The sequence below is a fragment of the Gouania willdenowi genome, chromosome 1, assembly GCF_900634775.1.
Source record: "Gouania willdenowi chromosome 1, fGouWil2.1, whole genome shotgun sequence".
NCBI classification, from domain to species: domain Eukaryota; kingdom Metazoa; phylum Chordata; class Actinopteri; order Blenniiformes; family Gobiesocidae; genus Gouania; species Gouania willdenowi.
In genome coordinates, this window is record NC_041044.1 from 28,873,112 (window position 1) to 28,896,991 (window position 23,880).

At 37.9% G+C, this 23,880-nt stretch overlaps 2 protein-coding genes across 3 annotated transcripts in view; both read left to right on the top strand.

The window, feature by feature from the left end:
• Positions 1–7,385, top strand: part of zcchc7 (zinc finger, CCHC domain containing 7) — a 50,536-nt gene extending 43,151 nt beyond the window's left edge. The window contains exons 8-10 of one of the 2 annotated variants that reach the window (XM_028461348.1): positions 5,007–5,102; positions 5,897–6,014; positions 6,536–7,385. In XM_028461348.1, coding sequence (XP_028317149.1) covers positions 5,007–5,102; positions 5,897–6,014; positions 6,536–7,134 — 813 coding nt within the window. In that variant the 3' untranslated portion in view covers positions 7,135–7,385. Of the gene's footprint in view, positions 1–5,006; positions 5,103–5,896; positions 6,015–6,535 lie in introns of those variants that run through there. The other variant, XM_028461364.1, reaches the window with a different exon arrangement.
• A 3,507-nt stretch (positions 7,386–10,892) lies between these two features.
• pgm2 (phosphoglucomutase 2) lies at positions 10,893–23,763 on the top strand. The gene is made up of 13 exons (XM_028461854.1): positions 10,893–11,073; positions 13,913–14,080; positions 14,345–14,536; positions 15,786–15,869; positions 16,797–16,990; positions 17,077–17,266; positions 17,342–17,439; positions 17,966–18,146; positions 18,487–18,580; positions 19,492–19,621; positions 19,716–19,905; positions 21,146–21,279; positions 21,608–23,763. Exons 1-13 carry the CDS (start codon positions 10,999–11,001, stop codon positions 21,708–21,710), a joined length of 1,833 nt encoding a protein of 610 aa, XP_028317655.1. The 5' UTR covers positions 10,893–10,998; the 3' UTR covers positions 21,711–23,763.
• The last annotated feature ends 117 nt before the right edge of the window (positions 23,764–23,880 follow it).

Consider the following 23,880-nt stretch of genomic DNA (forward strand, 5'->3'; position numbering starts at 1 on the left):
ACTAAAAACAAAGTGTCTCCTAATCTAAAACCTGCACAATAATGGTGATAGAGAAAATACACTGTATTAGGTTGGTCTGCTGCTGAGTTCTCTTTCTAGTTTTTTTGTTTTTGTTTTTTAATGGCAGCCGCTTCCTTTAACACAAACATGACTTGAAGTAAAGCTTTGGTGTTCTTTGCACAGCTGGCTTCATATTCAAGAAGGGCTGCTTGTAATTACCTTAAGATCACATTTCTAGTGAGTGTCCTCCCTAGACCAACTGTGCTTGAGACAAATTAAAAACTGTTTCTGTCTTCCCTTCGGTTCGTCTCACCTCAGCAGTTTCATTGGCGCTGACGTGTTTCTCCATGCTGTGGAGATAGAGCGCCTCTCAGTGGTCAAACACTCATTGCCCATCTCTCATCTGAATCAGCTCCTCGTTGTTTTCAGTTCATCAAAGTCCCTTGAGTGCAAAATCAAACATGAGAAAAAAAACAACCACTTCCAACCACTAAATTCTCACCACTGTCTTTTTTCTGAAAGGCAGCGTCACTAAAAAACAGTTAATCACATTCCCACATTCAATCTGTGATTTGAACCTTAAACTCTGAGCTGTTAGAATTACCAACAGCAAAACAGGCCTGGACCGGTTTTTGTATTCTAACATTTTTCTAAAACACAGTGTTTTACAGTCAGTGATATGCATAAAGTAGAGTTTAACACTTGCAGATGTTTATTCAAGTGTCAAAATTGTACATATTGGCCACACTGTAAAAGACTGAGTAGGTTTTTACCCTGCAAGGTATTGCTCATTGAAGGAAGTCCTGGAAATTTGCATTGATATTCTTTTACTTTTGTCATAATTCCTAAATGACTTATACTGTATAAATTGTGATCAAATCCTATTTTATCATGAGAAGTGATTTCTGACCTCTTTCTCCCCCATTACAAAATGTGCATAATTCGACAATTCAATCAGTGCTCTATAAAAACCCTTTATCTTCGCTGCCATTCAAAGGGTTGTTTTCTGCAGTCTCATCATTGTACAAACTCTCACTTCTGCTTTGCATAATGGTTCTCAGCTGTCTCGTAACACTGACTGCAGCAGAGGAGGACAGGAAATGTACAACTGTGAAAGGAAATGTCTTCTATGTGCTGAGATTTATTAAAAGCAAAGACCGTAGACATATTTGTACTAGTAAGAAATTTCAAGTGAGCGGTTTCACTGAGATCTTTCTCAGTATAAGTGTTCTACTGAGTCGTAAAGAAGGAAGAAGCTCCTTGTTACTAGACCTGGTGGTCTCTATCTGCCCTGTGAGGAACAACAGGCGTGTCCTGCTTTCTTAAGGGTGTTCTTTGATAAGCTCCAACACCTAAACAGAATTAACAAACATAAAAAAACAGCATGGTGATTATGAAATGTTTTGTTCTGTCAGTGCAGGAATGAAAAATATCAGGGGGTGCGTCTCCTTACATACTGTAATGTGTTCATGCACAACCATAGGAATGCCCCCCCCCACACACACACACACGTACAGTGTTATCAGAGCTTTTGCAGGCTTTACCGGCCATTGTGACTTTCTGCTTAGCTGGATGGTGTCGGTTTGGCTGTGTGCGCGTGTTGCCTTTGATGTAAAATCAAGATTTGCCCGACCATCACATTCTCATCCAAGCTGTATATTGTGTATCTAAAAGCTACCTTTAAGGTTTCTATGTGTTGTTTTATGTGTTCTAGGCAGACAGTGTTTATGTAAATGACAGACTTCTACTCGTCACAGCAAAGACTGTCAGCAGTAAGAGATTAGAGAAGAAATTGTACAACTCGGGCACTAATAAATAATAGCATATATTCTATGTCCTATCTTTAAAAGGGGGGTGTTTCTCCAGAGGTGGCCACCAAACAACATTCTCAATCAATTCCGGGACGCTTGCTTTAAAATCAAATGTTCCTCGCTGAAGTGAAAGTGATTGTCTTCAGAATGATTGACTGACAGGAGGAGATAGGATGAGCCTCTGGGAATTACGTGTGTGAGTGCAAGTGCTTGCAGCGTGCTGGGTTATGGCTTAGGTCTGAGTCTTTGTCAACTGGGAAACACAAAGGATGCACAGGTCACATCTGGCTATTTGTTAGCCCCCCACACACTTTCTTCCTCTATTGCCAAATGCACGTGTTCACCTTTGGATTAACGGTTCGTTTTTTTAAAGAATTCAAATCTTTTATTTTTTATGTGATCTTTTATTTGACTAATTTATAACAGTCTAATTATTCATTCATCTCAACGTCGTTTCTACACTGGCATGTTGCGCGCGCACACACCACACCATGATGGCTTGTTTGTTTTGGTTTGAAGTGAGGATTGTGGGCTTTTGAGGCTGCTCTCTATGATGAAGCAGGCAGAGTTGGTCTCCTGTGGTTCCGGTAACCGATTCAAACCTCTCTGTTTTGATACAAAAATAGACCTACCAGCCCACCCCCCACTCCTCTACACCTATTACCGTTCACCTGTCCCTCATCCCACACATGCACACGCAGTCACACAGTGGCCTGTTTGCTTGTTGGATTGTGTTTGATAAATGTGTGCCTCTGTGTGTGTTTCTTGAGATTGTTGTCTGCAACAGTCCAAGCTTTGTGTTGGTTGAAGGATTATCACTGCTTTGCCACCAGCAGCCAAGGCAAGAATCAAAAGAGGGCGTAGCCAAGAGGTTCTGTGTGCGTGTGTGGGCACATCTGTGTCTGAATCTGCGAGATTGTGTGTGTGACCATTAGAGCTGGGTATCATGGCAAGTTTCCCGAATCGATTCGATTCCGATTATTCAGCTTTTGAATTGTTTAATCACGATTCGATTTCGATTCTGTATTGATTGATTGATCTTTCAAAATTTTCTTGGATATTTATGAGATGGTTCCAAACTTCAGACTCAAGTTGGGGCGTCTTAGCCAGCCGAGCTTTGTCTGTATCTGCCATGTTTACACTGAATGTACTAAGATGCATTGCCCAGGTGCAGTAGTTGTTGCTAATGCCTAACTATACTGAGAGACTACTGGGGACAGTAAAACAAAAAAGTGATTCAAGCACCTATGGATTGATTTTGGAAAATTTCAATGGAATCGATTTTTTTACTGAACTCTAGCGACGATGGCTTTTTTTGTAAGTGTTTGCGTACCAGAACCCTCAGAACGTAGTCTTCCGCCAAGCACTGCTGTAAGTAATGTGATGTAACCCTTCAAATATAAGGTCAAGGTAACGTCTTGTTCTATAGGAAATTCAATCAAAGTTACTTATTTTTTGTTCCAGGTTAATGTATTTATAAATGCTGGGCATGTAAACACATTAACTCGTTCATTTATTTTCTCAGTGATTAGATATTTAGTGCTGCTGATGCTCAAATCTCTAAGACACACTGTTGGTGTCTTTGGCTGTCTAAACTGCTGCTGTTTGAGATGAGAACAGAAGGAATTAGACGGGATAAAGGCTCCAGGTTTATACTATCACACGTTGATGAGAGAATAGGAGGAGATTCCCATATCTCTTGAGCTTTCATCTGGTCCGTCTATGTGCTGGATCAGAGTATATGGAGATAAGACAAGCCCAAGGTCAGGGAGGGAGAGACAGAGGGAGTCCTACAGCCAATTTACATGAAAGATGAATGGGAAGAGGGGCTCGGAGGGTGGAGGTCGGGGGGCTTGAGACAGAGACTGATCTCCTTAGGGTGCATGTGTGTTTGTGCGTGCGTTGGTGCTCGTGAGCGGTCTGTGATCTCCTGGCCTTTGTGATGGAGATGGCCCCGGCAGGCCTGACCCGATAATGACGCACAGCTCTAATAGCATTCATCCTTTCTGCCGCAAAACTACTCAAGCGGAAAAGAGAGGGAGTGAGAGAGAGAGTGGGGGAAAAACAAGTGTGAGGGGTAACTGTGGGTTTGCAGAGGACAGCACGAGGGAGGGGAGGTTAGCTGAGCTATGTTTAAGAAATGACGAGGGGCACAAATCATTTGTAATCTCAGAATCACGGCTAAGAGTGAAAATAGGGAGGGGGCACCTCTGATGTCTGATGTGTGTGTGCATGGCATATGATGTGTGTGTGTGTGTGTGTGTGTGTGTAACATTAGCAGTAAATGCACTCTGCCTGTTTCTCCTCTCTCTCTTTATCAGTGTATATTTGCGGTGAGCACTGGAGCATGGAAGGCTTTCAGAACTCTGGCCCAAAGGGGACGGGACCCAGTGTCACACACACAAATTCACAATCACCAGGTTTCTTATCATACGGGGTCATTACAGGGCTCTAACTATACCTCCATAATCGCCCGTTTATATCAGTACCATATTCACCGTATAATACACAGCAGTCTGCATCAAAAGCGAGCATGAGAATGACGGCAGACTAGAGGAAGAATGAAGACGGATGGAAAATGAAACAGTTTAATTGTATCTATTGGTTAGAAAGAAATGGGATTTTTCTTTTATTTATTTTTAGTCTCAGAAATGCCATACATTTTTCCTGAGTATATACATGAACAACAACATGTAATACAATCTGGTGATACATGGAGCTTTTAGTACATCTTACAGAACATTTTTCTGTGAAATATAATTAATGCACCAAACAGAACTAAACAACAATAAGGTTAAATTATTATTAGAAAAAAGTCTGTCCTGTTAAGGTTTAACATGTGATTCATTTTTCTCAACATGAAAATACTTTTCCAGTGAGTAATTAACAAATGCTGTTATTTTCTCCATTTCATAAATATTTATTTTTTGTTAAATCTGTCCACATATTAAAGAGTTTGTGTCTCCAGAGACAACCACTTCCTGTTAGAGCTTTTTTGCTTGCAGATGTCAGTATATTTATCATTTCTGGACCATTCCTGTGGTAGACAGCCAAATCTCTTTAACCTGTAGTTTATTTTGAGTCGTAAAAATGGCTTTAAAGCCTCATTAACATATTTTCAATGATCTTTAATAACAACACAGGTCAGAATACATGATATATAAAATAAGCTCTTTTGATGTTTTCTCTGCTTAGACTAAACCTGGCCCACCAATCGAGTCTCAGGAAGCTGACAATGGCCGATCTCCAGCTTACTGCTTCAACTGCTCCAAAAAAGGACACTTTGGCTACGTGAGTAACTCATTATACTTCTGCTTATTTTAGGTTTTCTCTTCACTTTAGTAGCTATTTGCCATTAGCTAAGAATAGGCAAAAGTAAAGTTTCTGTACTTCCCTGTAAGTGGAAGGTTGATCTTTCATTGATTCATTTTGTCATATATATTATATAGAGGTATATATTCCATACCTCTAACGTTTTTCAGTTCACAATTTCCCATTGAAAAATCCAAATTTTTACCTCCAACATATTAGTTGCCCCCTTTTTTATGTTTATTTCAAATACATGAGAAAAAGGTGACACAACAAATATTCAAAAATGAGTGATGATAAGTGTAATTTATAAACTCCGTCCTCTTCTCCCATAATTAAATTACAAAACAGAAAAACATATAAGATAAGATCTTTATTTGTCCCACGTTAGGGAAATTTGGTTTGTGCAGCAGAAGAACAAGAGAAAGAAGCTTCACATAAAGTAAATGAAACATGAATAACAAGCATATGAAATGCTGCTCTGTTAAAGTTCATTAGGCACGTTCGTTTGCACTATCTTAAACTTTCTGTGGGCTCATGAATGTGCAGCTGAAGATCCTTAGAGCGTCAGACCAACTTCCTCATGTTGGCAAACTCCCATCAGTCAGGCATCCTTTGCAGAAGTTTAACTACACATCGAACAAGCAGATGCTTGCTTAGCTAAAGTTTATAGTAACATTGAGTTGTTGAGTTTATTCTCTTTTGGCTGATGATTAATGTTAATTATCGGATTATCCTGTTATTTTAATTGTCTAATTGCTGCTGTTTTTCCTCAGGTCTGTACCCAGAAGAGAATGTTCAATGGCGTGCATCCATCTGTTCCCTTCATCAATGTTTATGACAAACTGAGAGACATTAAAACCAGACAGCACAGGATCAAGTTAAAGGTTGAAGGTATTTATCACACGAGGAATTCCTTTTTCACTTCTGTCTTTTCTGGATACACTCATTTAGAAGAAAAAGCATAGAATATAACCATAAACAAATAAACACATTGCCATTATAAAAGAGGTCTAAACCAAGCTCACGTTTCCTATTAGTAACTAAACTGATATTTTTGACATTAATCAACTCTGTCTTTGCAGTTCTTTAGTATTTATAAAGTGTATTTATAGGGTTGGTATGTATGTCTCCATACAGAAGAAACAATGTCATGGGAGGTCTGTTTTACCTTCTGAAATGTTTGTGTAGATATCTGTAGTTTACTGACAAACCTCTACAGGAAAATACACAATATCTATAAGATGAAAACAGTTTTTCTTTACCAGTAAAGTTTTAAACTGCCTCACTGCTTTAGGTTGAGTAATTCTGCTGTTTTGTTTTTGTTTTGTCAAACCACAGCAATGTGAAGAAAGACTTTCCTTCATTAGTGAAAGTGAATTGATGGTTACTGACATGTTCTTTTTTCTTTTCAGACTTAACGAGAAATGGCTACATCCTTCCTCTTTCTAAAACCTCTGACACGCCGGAACATTCAAAGAAGAAGATGAAAATCCATCATCACCACAAAAACAACTACCGGTCAGGCGACATACCTCACCAAACCCCAAAACCTAGCAGGAACCATATATATTTTAATGATGACAACGAGTTCAGTGCTGTGAAACCTAAAAGGAACAAGTACAAAGAAAAAGAGACTGGACGTTGTGCAAAACCGTGGAAACCCAAGAGACCGGTCCCCGCCTCCAGAGACCAACTTACTTCAGCTAAACATTGGAATGAAACCAAGGACTTTCCCAGAGGAGGAGGAACTGGAGAAAGCATGGTGGAAAAGATGAGAAAAAAGAAGAAAAAGAACCAGTTCAAGCATTCTCTTAAAACCTTACCAGACAAGCTCAAAGACCAGCATAGCAGGACGGTAAAAGGGAAGAGAAACAGGTATGAGGAGAAATTTTCAGAAACACAAAGGAAGGAAAGAAAAAAAGGTCGACGGGCTGAGAAAAAACTCAGTGGGAAGAAATACCCGGATGATGAGGACCTGTTCACTATCAAACAAAGGAAACGCAGCAGATAGCATCAGTTTGTGAGATGTTATTGCTATGTGGAACTCTATTTCCATCTTGCTCTGCCTGAATTGTTAATTTAAGCAAAAAAACAACATGGAGGTAAAACGATGATTGTTGTGGGCTTTGAATTTTCCTCTCACTAAAACAGGAATGTGCTAGCGCTCTGCTTTGTTGCTTTCTTATACAGTCACAGAGGAGCTGAAAATAATCTGTCATTCTTAGTTTTGATGGATTTTCATCAATAAATATTGGTTTCAGAGTCAGCCTTATTATTTACGGAAGACGGTGTCTGAAAAGTTTTAAAACCATTTGGGTGGTTCCTTATGATGTTTAAATGTGTTGCTAAGAGTAAAAATGAAATACTCTTTTTTGCATTTCAATTATAGAAATGTTTGCCAAACCTGTAATTACAAAAAGTGTTAAGGATCTGGGCTTTTTGTAGTAGAGAAAGCTCTCAGGAAATACATTTTGAGTATAGTCATAAGGGCTTTCATCACTTATAGGAAGGATGTGCTAACATTTGAGTAATATTTGTGACACAAGTGCTGCTTTCTCAAAAAAAACCAACTGGATTTTTCTGGATGTCACTAAGATTCTGCACAAAACGTTCTCCCTCTACACTACATATAATCACATTTATAAATACAGCATGTAGAAATTAGGCCTTTAAAGGGGTAGTATTATGAAAAACTCACTTTATAATGCTTTTGCCACAGTGATAATACATCCCTTTAGCCTCATTCAGAGGGTCAAAGTTGAAAAAGTTCTGTATCCTCCCTCCCTCGTTATTCCACATTTTATAAAAAGTCAGCTCCAAACGGGCAAGTTGGATTTAGGTGACGTCACCTAGCGGAAACTCCTCCTCCTGACAATCCTGGCTCCTCCTATCTTATGTAAGAATGTGCTCCTCCCTCTCAAACTACCTCACAGCTAAAACAAATACTGGTTTAATATAGAAGATACATTGTACTTTGTCATATATGTAAAGCTACATGCACAAAATGTTTTCTCTGCATTTAACCCCTCCCTGAGGAACAGTGGGCAGTTACAATCAGTTTCATTTTTAGTATTCGTTATATCGCCTAGTTTTGCCTTTGAGATGATCTGAAGAGTTTGTGACCCAATGCGATGCAGCGGTTGGACAAAACAGTGGACTAACATCATGAATGGTCTATTGTAATCACTAGTGGAAAGGATGACAAATAAGCAACGTAGCAGCTCCGGTGAGTGTTTGAAGCAGCTTAAACAGCTGATTAACTCTTCTGCTGCTGCCGTACACACACCCTGAAACAGAGTTTGTCTGACTCACAATAGCCGCTTAAATAGCCATGTGTTTTACTGTAATGTGCATTTTATTTGGCTGAAAACAAGTGTGTGGGTAGCAAAAGAAATTTGCTAGTGATCAGCTGTTGTGTGGAGTCAGCGTCTATAGACACGCCTACTCATGAATATGCATAAGTAGGCCCCGAAACAGCCCGTTTTTAGAACTGCTCAGAAATTCACTTTTCAGACGGCTAAAACTCTGGAAAACAGGCGAGTTTGAGAAAAATAACCTCAAATACTATGTTGTTGGGGTTCTTAGAACAAATAGAGATTGATGGAAAAAAATAGCATGATAATGGACCACTAAAGACTAACTAAATCCTAATGCTGAGGTTACACAAAGCACTGAAACGTTATGAATATCAATTCTGAGTGGTTTGTGGCACTAGTAACAAAGTGAAACCTAACTGGAAAAGATTCGTAAAAAATCTTTCACAAATGCTGCAAATGTAACCATGTTTGTGGAGTGCATAGCAGCGCGTGAATATTTATGTCGCCCCGTGCTGATTTGTTTTGGCACACAACAGAGCGTAAAAGCATTTGGAGAGTCGTATATATGTTGGTTTGTTGAGTGACGTGGCAATGCTACCCGGTGCGAAAGCTGTCGAGAAATCGCACGCGCTACTTCAGATTCACACAGTTTGTCACAAGTTGCTTCTCTCACGTCCACGTTCAAGAAAAAAAATATATATATATACGCCATGCTGCAAGCAGCTTGTCGCCTCATTTCTCAAAGTTTCAACATGCTACAACTAAAGAAAATGTCAAAGTCCAGGACCAGACAGGAGCCAGTTCCCTCCACATCTGATGCTCCTCCTCCTGCTCTTCAGAAGGGGAGGTACTCAGATGGACCAGAGGTGTCATTATTGAAATCTGCTTTTAGCTGAGAATGGTGGCTTGTGACGTTTTGGTGGGCCACGCCCCTCTCATAAAAAAATAGCACCTATCAACTCTGCAATTTGTGAGTAGGTTGGAATGAGAGGATCGTGTATAGAGGTGTATTGAGTAGGTAGTTAGCATAGCATAGATTGTTCTTTGGACATTTTATTATATTTGGGTGTGTCTTAACTGCTTCAGGAGCCTCATCCATAAGGTAAAACCAGGGATTTAGTTACTCATAAAATTAAATGGATTCATTATCAAATCAGAAAGTTTGAGATATGTTGAAACACCTCAGAGGTTTACGGTAAGTGAAATTAAAGAGCATTTTTATAAGCAACAGGTTTAAACCAACAATCTAATAGGTTGATCCACTGAGAACCATTTTCATTCAAAGAACACACAGTACGTCTGCGAGGTTGTGGTCGTGAAATACATTGAAAGTACTGTATATGCTTGTATGAGTAGAAAATGCACCCTAAGACATATTTCAAAGAGACAACCGTGCAGGCATCTATTTCGTTCCTTCACAATCAGGTGTACTGGATCAGGAAAACAACAGTAACCTGTTAGACAATGGACACAAACCCTCCAGATTTATTATTTTCGAGCTGTAATAGAATTTCTGCCTTTGAGCCTTTTAGAATCAACGGTACAACGAAATGCTAAATGGTTATGTAAATATATTAATATCTACACTCTCAAACAAAATCTTTAGACCAGTGAGTAAACTCACAAGTATTGAAACTTTGATCTTGTGAATTCTAACTTTGATGTCAGAAGAGCATCAAAATGTGAAAAGAGAGAAAAGCAAGTGGCTATATATATATTTTTAACTGTGTTTAAAGTTGGTGATAAAGGCTTGTTATTAGACATCTTTTTATTTAGCTCAACAATGCTATCTGAATGATTTTGAGAAAATACATCACAGCCACCTTTCAGCAGAGGTGAAGGTAACAAATTACAAGTACTCACGTTACTGTAATTAGTGTGTTTTATGGTTACTTGTACTTTTTTGAGTATCTATAAAGCAAGGAATCTCTGTGTGTGTGTGTCTGTTCCTCAAATATCTCTGCGAATCAGGCTCAGATTGACCTGAGACTTTCAACATGGCTGCTGCTTGGTTTCAAGGTGCCAAAAATAAACGTTGGAGGTGAAAGTAACTAGTAACTTTTACTTTGAGTACTTTTTAATGGAGCTACTTTTTGTTTGTACTTCAGTATTTTATGTATGACTTACTTGTACTTGATTACAATTTCAATCAAGAAACAGTACTGCTACTTGAATAAGATATATTAGTACTCTTTACACCTCTGCATTTCAGCATATACAGTATTGCAACTTCTAAAATCAAAAGTGACTAGTATATTGTGTCTGTGCTCTTCTGGAATTTTACTTGTAATACTTGTACTTTTCACCTTCATAAAACGTGGCCGACCAGGGATTTCTGTATGTTGAGAGTTGAGAGTCAGTGAAGCCCTCACACATGATAATTCCTACATTTTCAGGAGTCCGTGAATGCAGCAGATGAGACGCTTCACGGAGCTCCGCCCTCACCGTGTCGTAGTAGCGGTTTCTTCCGGTGAGTAGTCTGACAACACTACCGTTGAGTACACTCACAAAGACGGACACAGCGCGCGTGTGTGTGGACTGCAAGACGAGCAGGACAAATGGACACCGGCCTCAGCAGCACCGGAGACAACCAGCTGGACCAGGCAGTCCGCCAGTGGCTGCAGTACGACAAGGTGAGCGGCACCGGGTGGCTAACCTGTTAGCATGCTGCTGCTCACTCGTCGGGGCATCTCCTGTCATTCAGGTGCAGTGGGTCATGTCTGCAAAGGATTGGTCAACAGGAAGTCTAGTTAATACAAAGTGAAGTCATTGTGCAATTATCTTAAAGGTAATAAACACAATGATTTACTTGACAAATGTGTTTCACTATGAATGGCTTTTGAATTGAACCTTTGTATTGAAAATACACTTCCAATGACACGGTCTGAATTTACCTCCGTGCTGAGATTATAATCCTAACCGAACCTTAACATAATCTAATAAACAATAAAAAAACATGTGTTCGTTCACTTTGCAAACAAACATAAACTAAATTTAATTTGTTTATTTTTAAAGCAAAAATTCATTTTTCGGTAGCGCGTATGTGCGCCCATGCGCATATACAATCTCAGTACGAAGTGAATCCAGACCATGACACTGGTCAAAAGTTTTAAAACACCCTAATTTTTCCAGTTATTTATTGCAAGTCCAATGAATAGCTTTGAATGGTACAAAGGTAACTACTGAACAGCCAGAGGTTAAAAAAAAAAAGGTTTAGTTTCCCAAAACTGAAAAATAATGTACATTTTAGAATTAAACAAATAAACCTTTTTCAGGAAACACGAAGTGGGTTAAAAATGTAAAGCTGTTCTGCAGCAATGAAGGTTGATTCAGCCTTGAAAGCTGGTGCTACTAATTCCTACAGGCGTTCTAACTTTTCTTGGTTATATACAACCTCCTCTGTCTGCATAAAAGCAGTGTTGGAACACACTTTGGTACCAGACCCTCATGACCATCAGGTGAACAGTATTGTTCATGGATTCCATCATTTCTTTTTCAACTCAAGTTGCTTATTTGTTCTATGCTTTCATTTCAGAATGTAATGACACAATAAACTCAATAAACAGGGAGCTCAACTGTGTGGACTCTTGTAAGAAACTGTTGAAGACTTCGCTTTTCAGAAAAGCTTTTAGTTAACTGGATTTCATTATTATTATTTAAATCCTTTTATGATGCTGCTCCTATGATGTATATGCACCATGTTTTATTATGCTTTTATGATGTTGCACTTGTATTAATTTCCCCACAGCTCTGTACAGCACTTTGTGATTTTATCTGCGGAATAGGCTTTATTAATAAATTACTTACTTGCTTAAAAAAGTGGAATGAGTGAGTGTGGTGTTTTAAAACTTTTGACCGGTAGTGTACTGTATGTGAGGTCAATTCTGCTGTTCTGAGTTATTTTGGTTCTTCTTGTTTTATGCAAGTCACAGGTGATGTCAAAAACATTGGTTTCTGTATTTGTGATTTATTTTCTTCTCTAAATAAAAGGTAATTACAATGTAATGAAGTAGGTTTGAAAAGATTCAAATAACAATTGCTAGACTATAGGGTCAAAACAAATTGACAAAGAATTACAAATTTAATTTCCCCTCTTTTCACATTCCAATGGGGAAAACTTAATTTCCATTTTTCTGTGGCCAATTGATTTATTATAGGCATTTTCTTTGACTAAGCCACTCCAAAACCACCTTAATGTTGTGCCATTAATAGGAATTGTACATGTTGATGTTGAAGCATTTTTACTGCTGGGTAACCAAAGTGCACTTCAGATCAGCAGTGATTTTTGAAAGTTCCTGTGAAATAAAATTGAATCAAAAATGAATTTACCTGAGACAGGGTTTTAAATGCTGTTCTGTGTTCTTTAGCGTCCTCATCAATGAGTTCATAATGCACTCAACTAATGCACCACGGTCAACGCCTAGGAAGGCAGGGTTGACTATTGTTCCATGCATTTTACTCCATTTCTGTAATATGCCTCACTGTTTTTAGTTTTTGTTTTAATTAAAAAAAGCATTCAGTTTTTTTTTAATTATTATCACAGACTGATAAATGCCAATGCATTTGTTTCTTGTCAAATAATTGAATTTATTCAGGTTTTTTTTTTTAGCTGGTTTTTCAATTAAATGATCTTTTAACATTATTACCTTTGTGCCTTGTATGGAAGAGCAGATTTGATTCTCACTGGCAAAATAAATGAGTAGACACTCCTTTGATATTAAGAATACTGTGATGCAAGTATGACTGAAAAGCAAAAAATATGAAGATAAACCATTTCTACATAATGGCTTATGTAGTCAGTGCCTGTAGCTAATCATTATGAAAAAGAATACATGCCTAAAGAAAATGTTAAGGTCAGAATAGTTTCATTATTTGAGAAAAGTCTCAATCACATGACTTTGTAGAGCGCACAGCACACATGCACGCACATAACTGAACTAACGTGCTGTCACTCTGCATAGCACAAACATAGTCATTGTAGCCCTAAATGTTTGTGGCTTGCCTTTCATTAAGCCTGATTAAAAAAGGATCTGAAGTTTCTCCGAGACTTAAAATAACTTAGTTACATCAGGTAGTTCAGAGTCTCATTGCACAGTGTTTGAAAACCGCTCTTTGTTTGGTTTTAAAATGTTGACATTATGGAAGCAGTTTTTTTTTTGCATCCTCTGTCATCAAACACACTGAGTAATGTTTTAAGGTTTATTGTAAGCATGTGTTTATCTTATTTGTAGAACAATTGTAGTACTGGACATTAATCGTTAATCTGAGTACAATCAGCTGGTGAAAGCTAAAGTTTCTGTGGAATTGGTACATAAACTGTTATTTGTGAGTTTATTATTCAGACCAGATACGGGTGCGGCTGACCACTAAGGTAGTCGCGTTGTGAATTGTTGTTCTTATCAGTTTGCAGTTGTTTTTTGTGTGTGTGAGAGTGTATAACAAAGTGTATGTTTGTTTTATTGCTTCCTTCAGAACCCAAAAACGGCGTCATTAGTGCAGGATTTGGTGAAGAAAGGAGCGGTGGATGAGCTGAAGAAATGTTTCTCGTCCAGGATGGAGTTTGGTACGGCAGGACTGCGAGCTGCTATGGGCCCCGGCATTTCCTGCATGAATGAGCTCACTATCATCCAGACTACTCAGGTTGGTTAATGGATAAACTTTAGCTACTCACATGGCAACAAGTCACATGCACAGACTGACTGCTCCAGAATGAGCCCGTAACAAGGCACATTATGTACAGATGCACACAGTTGTTTTGACACATTTTGAATCTGTTTTTAATTCAGATTGAAGTCTTTTTTTCATCCCTTGTAGTAATTGTAAGCACATCTAATGCAATTTAACATATTAATACTCTCGTCAACTACCTTTTCTGTTTTTTCTCCTAATTTCTCTTCCTGATAGGGTTTCTGTCGCTACCTGGAGCAGAGTTTTGAGAACCTCAAAGAGCGAGGCGTGGTGATTGGCTATGACGCTCGGGCACACCCTCCCAGCGGCGGCGACAGCAAGCGGTTCGCCAGTCTGGCTGCTGCTGTCTTCATCAGCCGAGAGATTCCCGTTTATCTTTTCTCTGACATCACCCCAACACCCTTTGTGGTAATGCTTTTTGGTTTTATTTTTAAAACTATCTTTTTTTATCATTTTTTATTTTTCCTCTGTATGTGACAGACACAGACAGGACTAAACTAAGACCTAAGAGGTGAATTTATGAATGATGTGTTTTTAAGCAAACACTGTTGCTGTGATGTTTGCTCTTTAAGCAGTGGGTCAGAAGCCACGGGGCAAACTCCATTTAAAGACTTGTTTCAGATGTACTGGATGTTGCATAACACTTGTATAATTCACCAGATTATGTTTAATTGAGAATTTATAGAAGAGTGAACTGGTCATATGACAGTATGACTGTATCTACCTAAGAATCATACCCAATAATATTTAGGGTCCTACTGGCAAGAAATAGATTCAAAATTATCTCATTACTTAAACTGTGAATCTGCAGAGTGGACTGCATTATTTATAATTCACTCTAAACTAGGACTGGGCGATTTTGCCAAAAAAAAAATGACTACAGACATCAGATATATTGTCAAAAGTGCAACTTTATTGCGCTCTGTCATTCAACAATTTCAAGCTTTAACCCAGGTTTAAGCAAAAGTGCAACAGCAACTTCACAGTAGCTTCACTTTTCTGATTAAGAAATCAGATAACTGCATATTTTATAATATTACAATTAAAAAAAAAAAAATAAATTGTAAACTCTTCCTTTAGCATCTCTCACAGTGCGAAAAAAATGAAACATGCCTGTGGCACACATAAAGCCTACTCAAAGGGTAAACAAAGAGGGAGCTGGCTCACATTGCGCTATGGTAACCCACAAGGACGGAACACGAAAAAGCCTGAAAAAACTGGTGAAAAAGTTAGCAAAATAAAAATCTACAAATTCGATAAAATGATTAAATTGATTTTTTTTTTTGCCCAGCCCTGCTCTAAACATGAAAACTACAAAGTAAAGTAAAAAAATATATGAAATTGATGAATGTCAATATTTGCTTTTCTGTAAAGTTCATGTGACACTTTGGATTGTACATAAAAAAAAGTCTTAATTTGAAAGAAAGAAAAAGAAAAGTTTGTTTCACTGCATAATTTTTAACTTTTAATTTTTTGTTTCATTTGATTTGATGGTTTTATGAGTTTTTAGTTCTTTGACAGCGTTTATTGTATATTAGCATTAAGGCTTTCTTTTATGTTGTTGTGTGTTTTATTTCATTTCACTTTTAATCTTTTTAAAATGTTAAGGGGCTGTACTAATTAGTCGATTGATTGTTTTTTTTTTTTCTCCCCACAGCCTTTTACAGTTTCCCACATGAGTCTGTGTGCTGGTATAATGGTGACTGCCTCCCACAACCCCAAACAGGACAACGGCTACAAGGTCAAAAGGATTATTTACTTTTTATTTATGTATATATTAGATTAGGGGTGTCCCGTTAACAACTTTTTCACTTCTGATATGATAGCGATATCGCTGTCTTATTTTTTGTAATATACCGTTTGATCCGATATCAGCATAAATCATACATGCTTTTAATACTTATTTTTGTAGTGTGTAATGTTAAAAAAGGCTTGATCAAGTGATATTACTAAGAGAACAATAGTCAGCAACATTGTAAGAAAAAATGGACCCAATTATTATTATCCAATGGGTTACATATATATTTTTTTTAACTTTGAACATAAGAATTCTCTACATTTCAATAAGATAAAAAAATTAGAAGACTCTGAAAAATAACCTAAATGAAAATAAAAACATATTTAAGTGCAAAATAAGTACAAGTTAAACTTAAACATAAGCACATTTTTCAGTTTAATACAATAAATAACAAATAGATTAGAAGACTCTAAAAAAATAACCTAAAGATGAAGGAAGATCTTTTTTTTTGTTGCTGATATTAATATCTGATCAAGGCCTAAACTGTTTATAAAAAAAAAAAAAAAATTCATATTTTCAAACCCTGTTCTTTGCTTGTCACATCAAAATTACGTCATTGTTTGTCTTAAAGTTGTGCGTGTGTTCACGGTCAGTGGTTCTTTAAAAATAAAAGTTTTAGTTTGAACCTGAATTCTGAACCCTGCACCAAACCACATAAATCAGAGAAAAGCTGAGCCAAACCACTTTAAGGTCAGTAAGTAATCTTTATTTATAGAGTGCTTTACACAGGTAAAAACCACAAAGTGCTTTACACAAATTTCAGTATCATCCCGTCTAAAGAGAACATGGAAGAACAGTAACAAATAACATGGGAGACAAGAACAGGAGAACTGTGGGTCGCATGTTAGTGATACTGTACTGCTGTCACAGGTGTACTGGGAGAATGGAGCCCAGATCGTGTCTCCTCATGACAAAGGTATTGCCAAAGCCATCGATGAGAACCTTGCACCTTGGCCTGAGTCCTGGAACACAGAGGAAGCTCTGAGGAGCTCTCTGCTCAAAGATCCTTTCCAGGAAATCCACACAGAGTACTTTAAAACCATTCAGAAACACTGTCATCACAGGTATCTACCAGCTGAAAATACACACAGTTTACCAATCACTCAAGTCCAACAATAAAAAGTGTTTAATTAATTTTTTTCTCTCACAGGGAGATAAATAAAAGTTCGGGGGTGAAGATTGTTCACACATCTGTGCACGGCGTTGGTCACTCATTCGTCCAGGCAGCTTTCAAGGCTTTTGATCTTCACCCTCCTTATGCTGTGGAGGAACAGAAAGATCCAGACCCAGAGTTTCCCACTGTGAAATATCCTAATCCTGAGGAGGGGGAGGGAGTCCTGGTGCGTCCTGATCAACAGTTACATAGACATCCTGTCACACAGAGCTAACGCTGTATATGTTTATGTGATTTACAGACACTGTCGTTTGCACTAGCTGACAAGGAGGAAGCGTCTGTTGTTTTGGCAAATGACCCCGATGCTGATCGGCTGGCTGTGGCTGAGAAGCAGGAGAGGTTTGCTTCTCCACTTTCATTTCCATTGAATTTATTTTGATTTAGTGTAGACATTTCTTATTTTGTATCATACTGAATCTGCAACAGAAAAGATTGAGAACACGAAACAAAATTAAAATGGATACCCAGCTGTTTGAAAAATAACTAAAATAAGTCCCTTTAGATCCATGTACCCTTAGTTCTCTGGTTATTTTGTTTCAAAACCAATAAAAAATAGAAATAATGTATTGATTTTTTTGTTTCATTCATTTAAAACCAGAAACAAGAAAACGGAAAAACCAAATACTAATAAAACGGTGTATTTCTGATCGGTTTTCCTGTTTCTGGTTTTAAATTAATGGAACAAAAAAAAAAAACAATGTTTTTTATATTTTTTAATTTGGTTTTGAAACTAAATAACCAAAGAACCAGGGGTACACGGATTCCTATGTGACACCAGGACGACAAGAATGTTACACATTTCACACATGGTACATGTTTGTCAGTATGCCTCTAAACTCTATCTGTCCATCTGTCTGTGTGTCAGTGGGCAGTGGCAGGTATTCACTGGAAATGAGTTGGGAGCGTTGCTCGGCTGGTGGATTTTCAGCTGCTGGAAAAAACAAACTACTGATGCTGAAGCTGTTAAGAAAGTCCACATGCTATCGAGTACTGTATCCTCCAAAATACTACGAGCCATCGCAGTGAAGGAGGGCTTTCACTTTGAGGTGAGAACAGCTCAAACCACTCTCACGTTTTTGTACATTAATCGGATGCTTATTTAAGCTCATAAGTGCAGTTTTAAAAATAACTGGTCTAGTTTTTAATGTAAAAACAGTTAAACATTACAAAGAATACAAAATATCTCCCTTCCTTTAGATTTAGAACATTTAAACATTTTTTAAATTCACCAAACTACTTGTTAAAAGACATCCTAGTCCAGCACTTTAGGTATTTTACTTTAGTACTAACTAACCCTGAAGCTTCAGTGTTGCTGTCTATCTGTAAAACACTCCTGGATGCTTTCAACTCTGATATAACTCATCGTTTCTCTTGATGTTTGGACAGGAAACACTAACAGGGTTCAAGTGGATGGGAAACAGAGCCAAAGAGATTTTGGATCGGGGAAATACTGTCCTGTTTGCATTTGAAGAGGCCATTGGTGTGCACTTACTCATGTATTCATGCATGTGCACACACACATACACACACACATGCACACACCTCAGTGGTTCCCAGAGTGGTCACAGGAAAAAGGTGTTGTGCCCAATTGTCAGTTGTTAGTTTATCACTGGATTATCTCAACCTGACTAAATAATTTACTTTCTGATTTAATTAGAATGGTTAAAAGAAATCAGCTGAAGCCTTGTTCAGATTTGGATTTAAAATGTCGTTTTCTCATTCAGAAGTTTTGAACATGTGGATGAGATTGATGAGTAGAAACTGGTTTCAGGAGTAGAAACATTTCTTGGATCGACTTTGAATCCAAACTAAAGAACATTTTTTCTTTAGTTTAGCTTTTAGCAAAAGAGCTTTGATTTTTTTTTTTTTTAAGTACCTACTGTATTATCAGCTGTGAACTATCATTTTATGATATAATTATTTTATTGTTTATAGCCATCAATTTATTCATTTTTCCCATTTTATCCTAATGATTTTATTTGCATTTCCTTTGATGATTTTAGGAAGCTAGTTCTGCAGCTCTTTTCAGTAGTTAAACACTTTGAATCAGTGTCACAAAATATCTCAATCAGTGATTTTGTTAATATTTTTTATTTATTTTTTATTAAATCAGAAATTATTTTAAGCACAAACCCATTTACTGAAGGACAGCTGTAGACTCATTTAGCCATGCCACTTGGTCAAAGGTAAAGGTGATTTGAGGTTAATATGGCAGATCAGTCAAAGCTTCACTCTTAACAAGCTCACATGTTTGCATCATTTCCATATAACATGATTATGATGCTATATATAGCGTTGCATGCCTTTACACCCGGCAGCTGACGAGATTAGCTGGTGATGCACACAAACAGAATTGAATGAAGGTATTTCTGCTCTGTGTGTGTATTACAGGGTACATGTGTAGCTCTTCTGTTCTGGATAAGGATGGCGTGAGTGCTGCAGCCATAGCAGGCGAGATGATTTCCTACCTGGCAACTAAAAACACCAGCCTGTCTCAACAGCTCACTACCATTTATATAGAGTAGGGTGCACACACACACACACTGCATACTTACCATCAGCTTTGAACTCTTACGGTGGAATCTAACTCTGGCTCTCTGACTCCTCATTCTCAGGTATGGTTACCACCTCAGTAAGAACTCCTACTTCATCTGCCACGACCAGAATGTCATCCGCAGTCTGTTTGAGCGCCTACGAAACTTCAGCGGCCAGGAATCGTATCCGACAGAATGTGGCCGTTTTTCCATCGCAGCAGTGCGAGACCTGACCACCGGCTACGACAGCAACCAGCCCAACCACAAAGCTGTAAGGACTCAAACTGGGTCACAGGTTAGCCAGACCTCTGAGGTCTGAAAAGATATTTAGTTATTGTTCCAGAGAGATTCATTTTGTCTTTTTTTCGTTTCGTTTCATCTTCGTCATTAATTTTTTTGAACAGTATGTGAGATTCATTCACACTACATGGAAGTCAAGTGAAACTTCAAAGGAACCGTCAAAGGCAATCAGCAGAACTCCTCTGACGAGGAATGGCAGTTTACAGTCCAAACATGTCGGGAGATAAAAAATTCCTGAAAAACCTTATCCAAATAAAGGGATTTAGTTAGTCTGATGTCCCAGTCATTAAATTGGTGAGTTTGAACCATTTAGCTTTCATTAGAGCGCTAGAGAGAAGAGAGGATTAATGTAGATATGATGGATGAAGTTTAATGACAAATTTAAGGTCCAAATGTCTTCTGTAACGATTCAAATCCAGCAAGATTCTTTTTGTATTCTTTTTTGAATAATATCTTTTGGTTTCATTCACTCAGACAACTGTTCCTTAGGAAATCCACTTTGATCTCCTGACATGTTTCAACTGACAACTGCTAGTCTTTCGCGGAAGTCAAGGAAACTTCAAAGGAAACATTGAGGCGATCAGCAGGAGTCTCTGATGAAGACTGGCAGTTTGGGAGTAATACGGAAGGGAGTGTGGAAATATGTGTGATGTGTTTGTGTGCTGACAAAATGGCTCTGAAAATGGATGGATGAATGGATATTTGTGTGTGTGCTGCCTGATGGAGCGCTGGGTTGTGAGTGTGTGCCTGCCTGTTGCCACGACGACAGTGTGTGTGATTGCTGTGTGTTGCTGCTGAGCTGTCACTGCATGGAGTTCTCTGTCTTTTTTGCTGGTTCTGCAATGATATAAGTTTGAGAAAAGTGAATTTGTAGACAACCGTGTGCTGGTCATAATCCAGCATTAGTTTGTATTGGGCTGCCGTAAAGCAGTACGTCTTGCCACCGGGTCGGAGACAGGAAAGTAACAAGTGCGGTTTTCTGAACAGAGACAGCAGGGGGGGAAAGTCCCCCCAATCACCCCATAAACACTTGTATTACCCTCATATGGACTACAAGGAGGATTTATTAAGGTGAAAAAGTTACTTAGTTCTGCTTTAACATGTTAGTCTTCTGTAATATGTAATATAAGATAATATGCCCAGTGCTCATAAACCTTGCAGATCTTGGTAGATCTTAGACTTTTCTTTCCTCCTTTGCTCTGTTTTCTCAGATCCTTCCCACCTCCCGGTCCAGTCAGATGATCACTTTCACCTTTTCTAACGGAGGTGTGGCAACCATGAGGACCAGTGGCACTGAGCCTAAAATCAAATACTACACAGAGCTCTGTGCTGCACCCGGTAACAGGTGAGCTACAATGGAGGCAAGGCCAGCTGATGACACGTTGCTGAAAGGGAAAATAAACTCAACTAGAGTTAATATAGAATAATTGATGATTTTTTTAAATGCAAAGAAGAAGACCTTTCGTCAAACAACATTTCTGACTCTTTAACTTTTATTATGTAATGATGCTCTGCAAGAAAAACTATAAATCTAAAAATAAAAGTGTGACATAGTGTTTTTGATTAAGGTGTAATGCTCAGTTTAAGTGGAAAGTTATTTTGCAAAGTATCTCATTGACTCATGCGAGTGGTGTTTTTTTGTTTCTTCTTCTCTTCTTTCCTGGATCGCTCAGCGATGTGACACACTTGAAGAAAGAACTTGATGACTTGGTTAATGCCATTGTTGAGAACTTCTTTGAGCCAGTGAAGAACAAGTTGCAACCCAAGCCAGAATAATGGGACCAGCATGTGTCACCTTGTCTTGCATTTTACAAAAAAATAATTGTTTTCAATTTGAATACAGGCTTAAGTTCTGTCAGAAATGCACACATGGTCCGCTGAGCTCAACCAGTAGAGCAAATGGTCAGTACAGTTATATACTGTCTTACTTCCTTTTTTAAATTCAAAGGTTTTTTTTTTTAAGAAATTAGTTATAGAGTTTCATTCTCCATTTCATTTCATGTCTGCATGAGTTTTTCACAATTACACAGTATGACATGTGCTGCATTGTTTCTATTGAAGCAAGTGGTATTAATGGTTTGTTTGAATTATTAAATGTTACTAAGATTAAATTGTCAAAAGTAATCACTCATCTGCCTTCGAATGCATGTGAACTTAAGTGACGTACCATCCGTAGGGTCGAACATGGTGTAAGCTCAACCTTTGCTGCTATAACAGCTTTTATTTTTCTCTGACTGCTTTCCACAAAGTTTAGGTGAGTGCTTATGGGAATATTGAATAAATGATCCAGAAGCACATTTGTGAGGTTTGGCCTTGATGTTTGATGAGAAGGCCTGGCTCTCCACTATAAGTCAACCCAAAGACACTCTGTGTAGGCAAGTCAAGTTTTTTTCACACCAAGCTTACATATCCATCTCATTATGGACCTTAATGCTCTGGTATAGAATATTGGAACAGGAAGAGGTAAGATCTAAACTGTTCCCACTAAGCTGGGATCATGAAGTTATCCAAAATCTGTTGGTATGCTAATGCATTAGGAGATAATTTCACTGAGACTCCTGAACAAAACACATTGCCAAGGTGCTTGGTTTTATATGTGACATGACATGGCAAAACCAGGAGCAAGTCTGCATGAGCGAAATGGACAAAAAGCTGAAAAACCTTTGTTTTCTGATAAAATAGTGATTTTTGTCTATTCGCAAATTATGCTGGTTGAAGTTATAAAGATAGCACTCTCAGCTTCAAATAACTGAATCAGATGTTTTAAAACAGTAAACTTTGTGCTTGAAAACAACTTGTTTTCAAATATTATCTGATGTCAATGTGCGTGACATCATTGGAAAGTTTGGAAATCACACTTTAAAAATCTGTAAATAACTCAGAACGCCCCCCTGGCTGACTTGTTCATGTTTTCTAATGGTTTTATACAGTTGTGGTCATAGTGTGATGAGAACACCGGCATTCAATGAATTACAGTGTGAGTAAAAACCGCTAACTGGCGGTTTGCTGCATCAGCTACCACACAGGAAGTGACATTCCATGTTGTATTTACAGTCATATGAAGAACAACAGCAGTAGTATGTGACCTTTGAAGTTGTCTAAGGATGTAGTGAGTCTTATACAGGGTAAGCATTCCTGCTTTTGCCATTTGCCTCAGTACTGTGGAGTTTAAAAATAGAAGGTGAGAATGTCTGTTTTGCTGCTGCTACCACTATAAGCACACTGTCTGCTGTTTGCTGCTGTTTAAATTAGATTAGGCCAGTGCTGCTCAACTCAGATTCTCAAATGATTCCATTGAAAATGCTTTGCAGCTTGAGTGCTTTACATTATACAGACTGTGTCCTCCAGGTCATGGTAGTTAATTATCATAGCTTAGCTGAGACAACAGGGCATGCTTGAAGTTAAAACAATTCTTGTTTTAACTTAACTATAATAGAGTAAAGAATAACCAACTTTACAAATGTAATCAAATGACAGCATTTATTTATTTATTTTTTTTAAAAATCACCATAGAAGGCAGTCACTCTTATATTTTTGCAATTAAAAAAGATGCAAAATTGAAATACTAGACAAAAATGTCTAGAGTTGAACTAAGATCAATCAACAATGCTAGTTCATACTTAAATACATTTGTTTTCAGCAGATATGTTTAGTTTTTAGGAAAAGAAAAAACAACCCCAAATTGTGACCAAAGTCAATATGTTCTCCTGGTGGAACTGACATACATTCATCTCTAGTAACTTGTATTCTTTACTTGATTTGAATTCATTTTACAGCTGAATGGGATGTTTTGCATTAAAAGTAAATTATGAGCTGGTTATATTGTGCTATAAAAACCACTTTGCTCAATAAAAACCTGTTTAAACACCATTTGGTGTCATTGCACTTATTCACACACATGCACTGAGGGAGGTGGGACCCAGTCTGTCCTCTAAATTTAACCTGG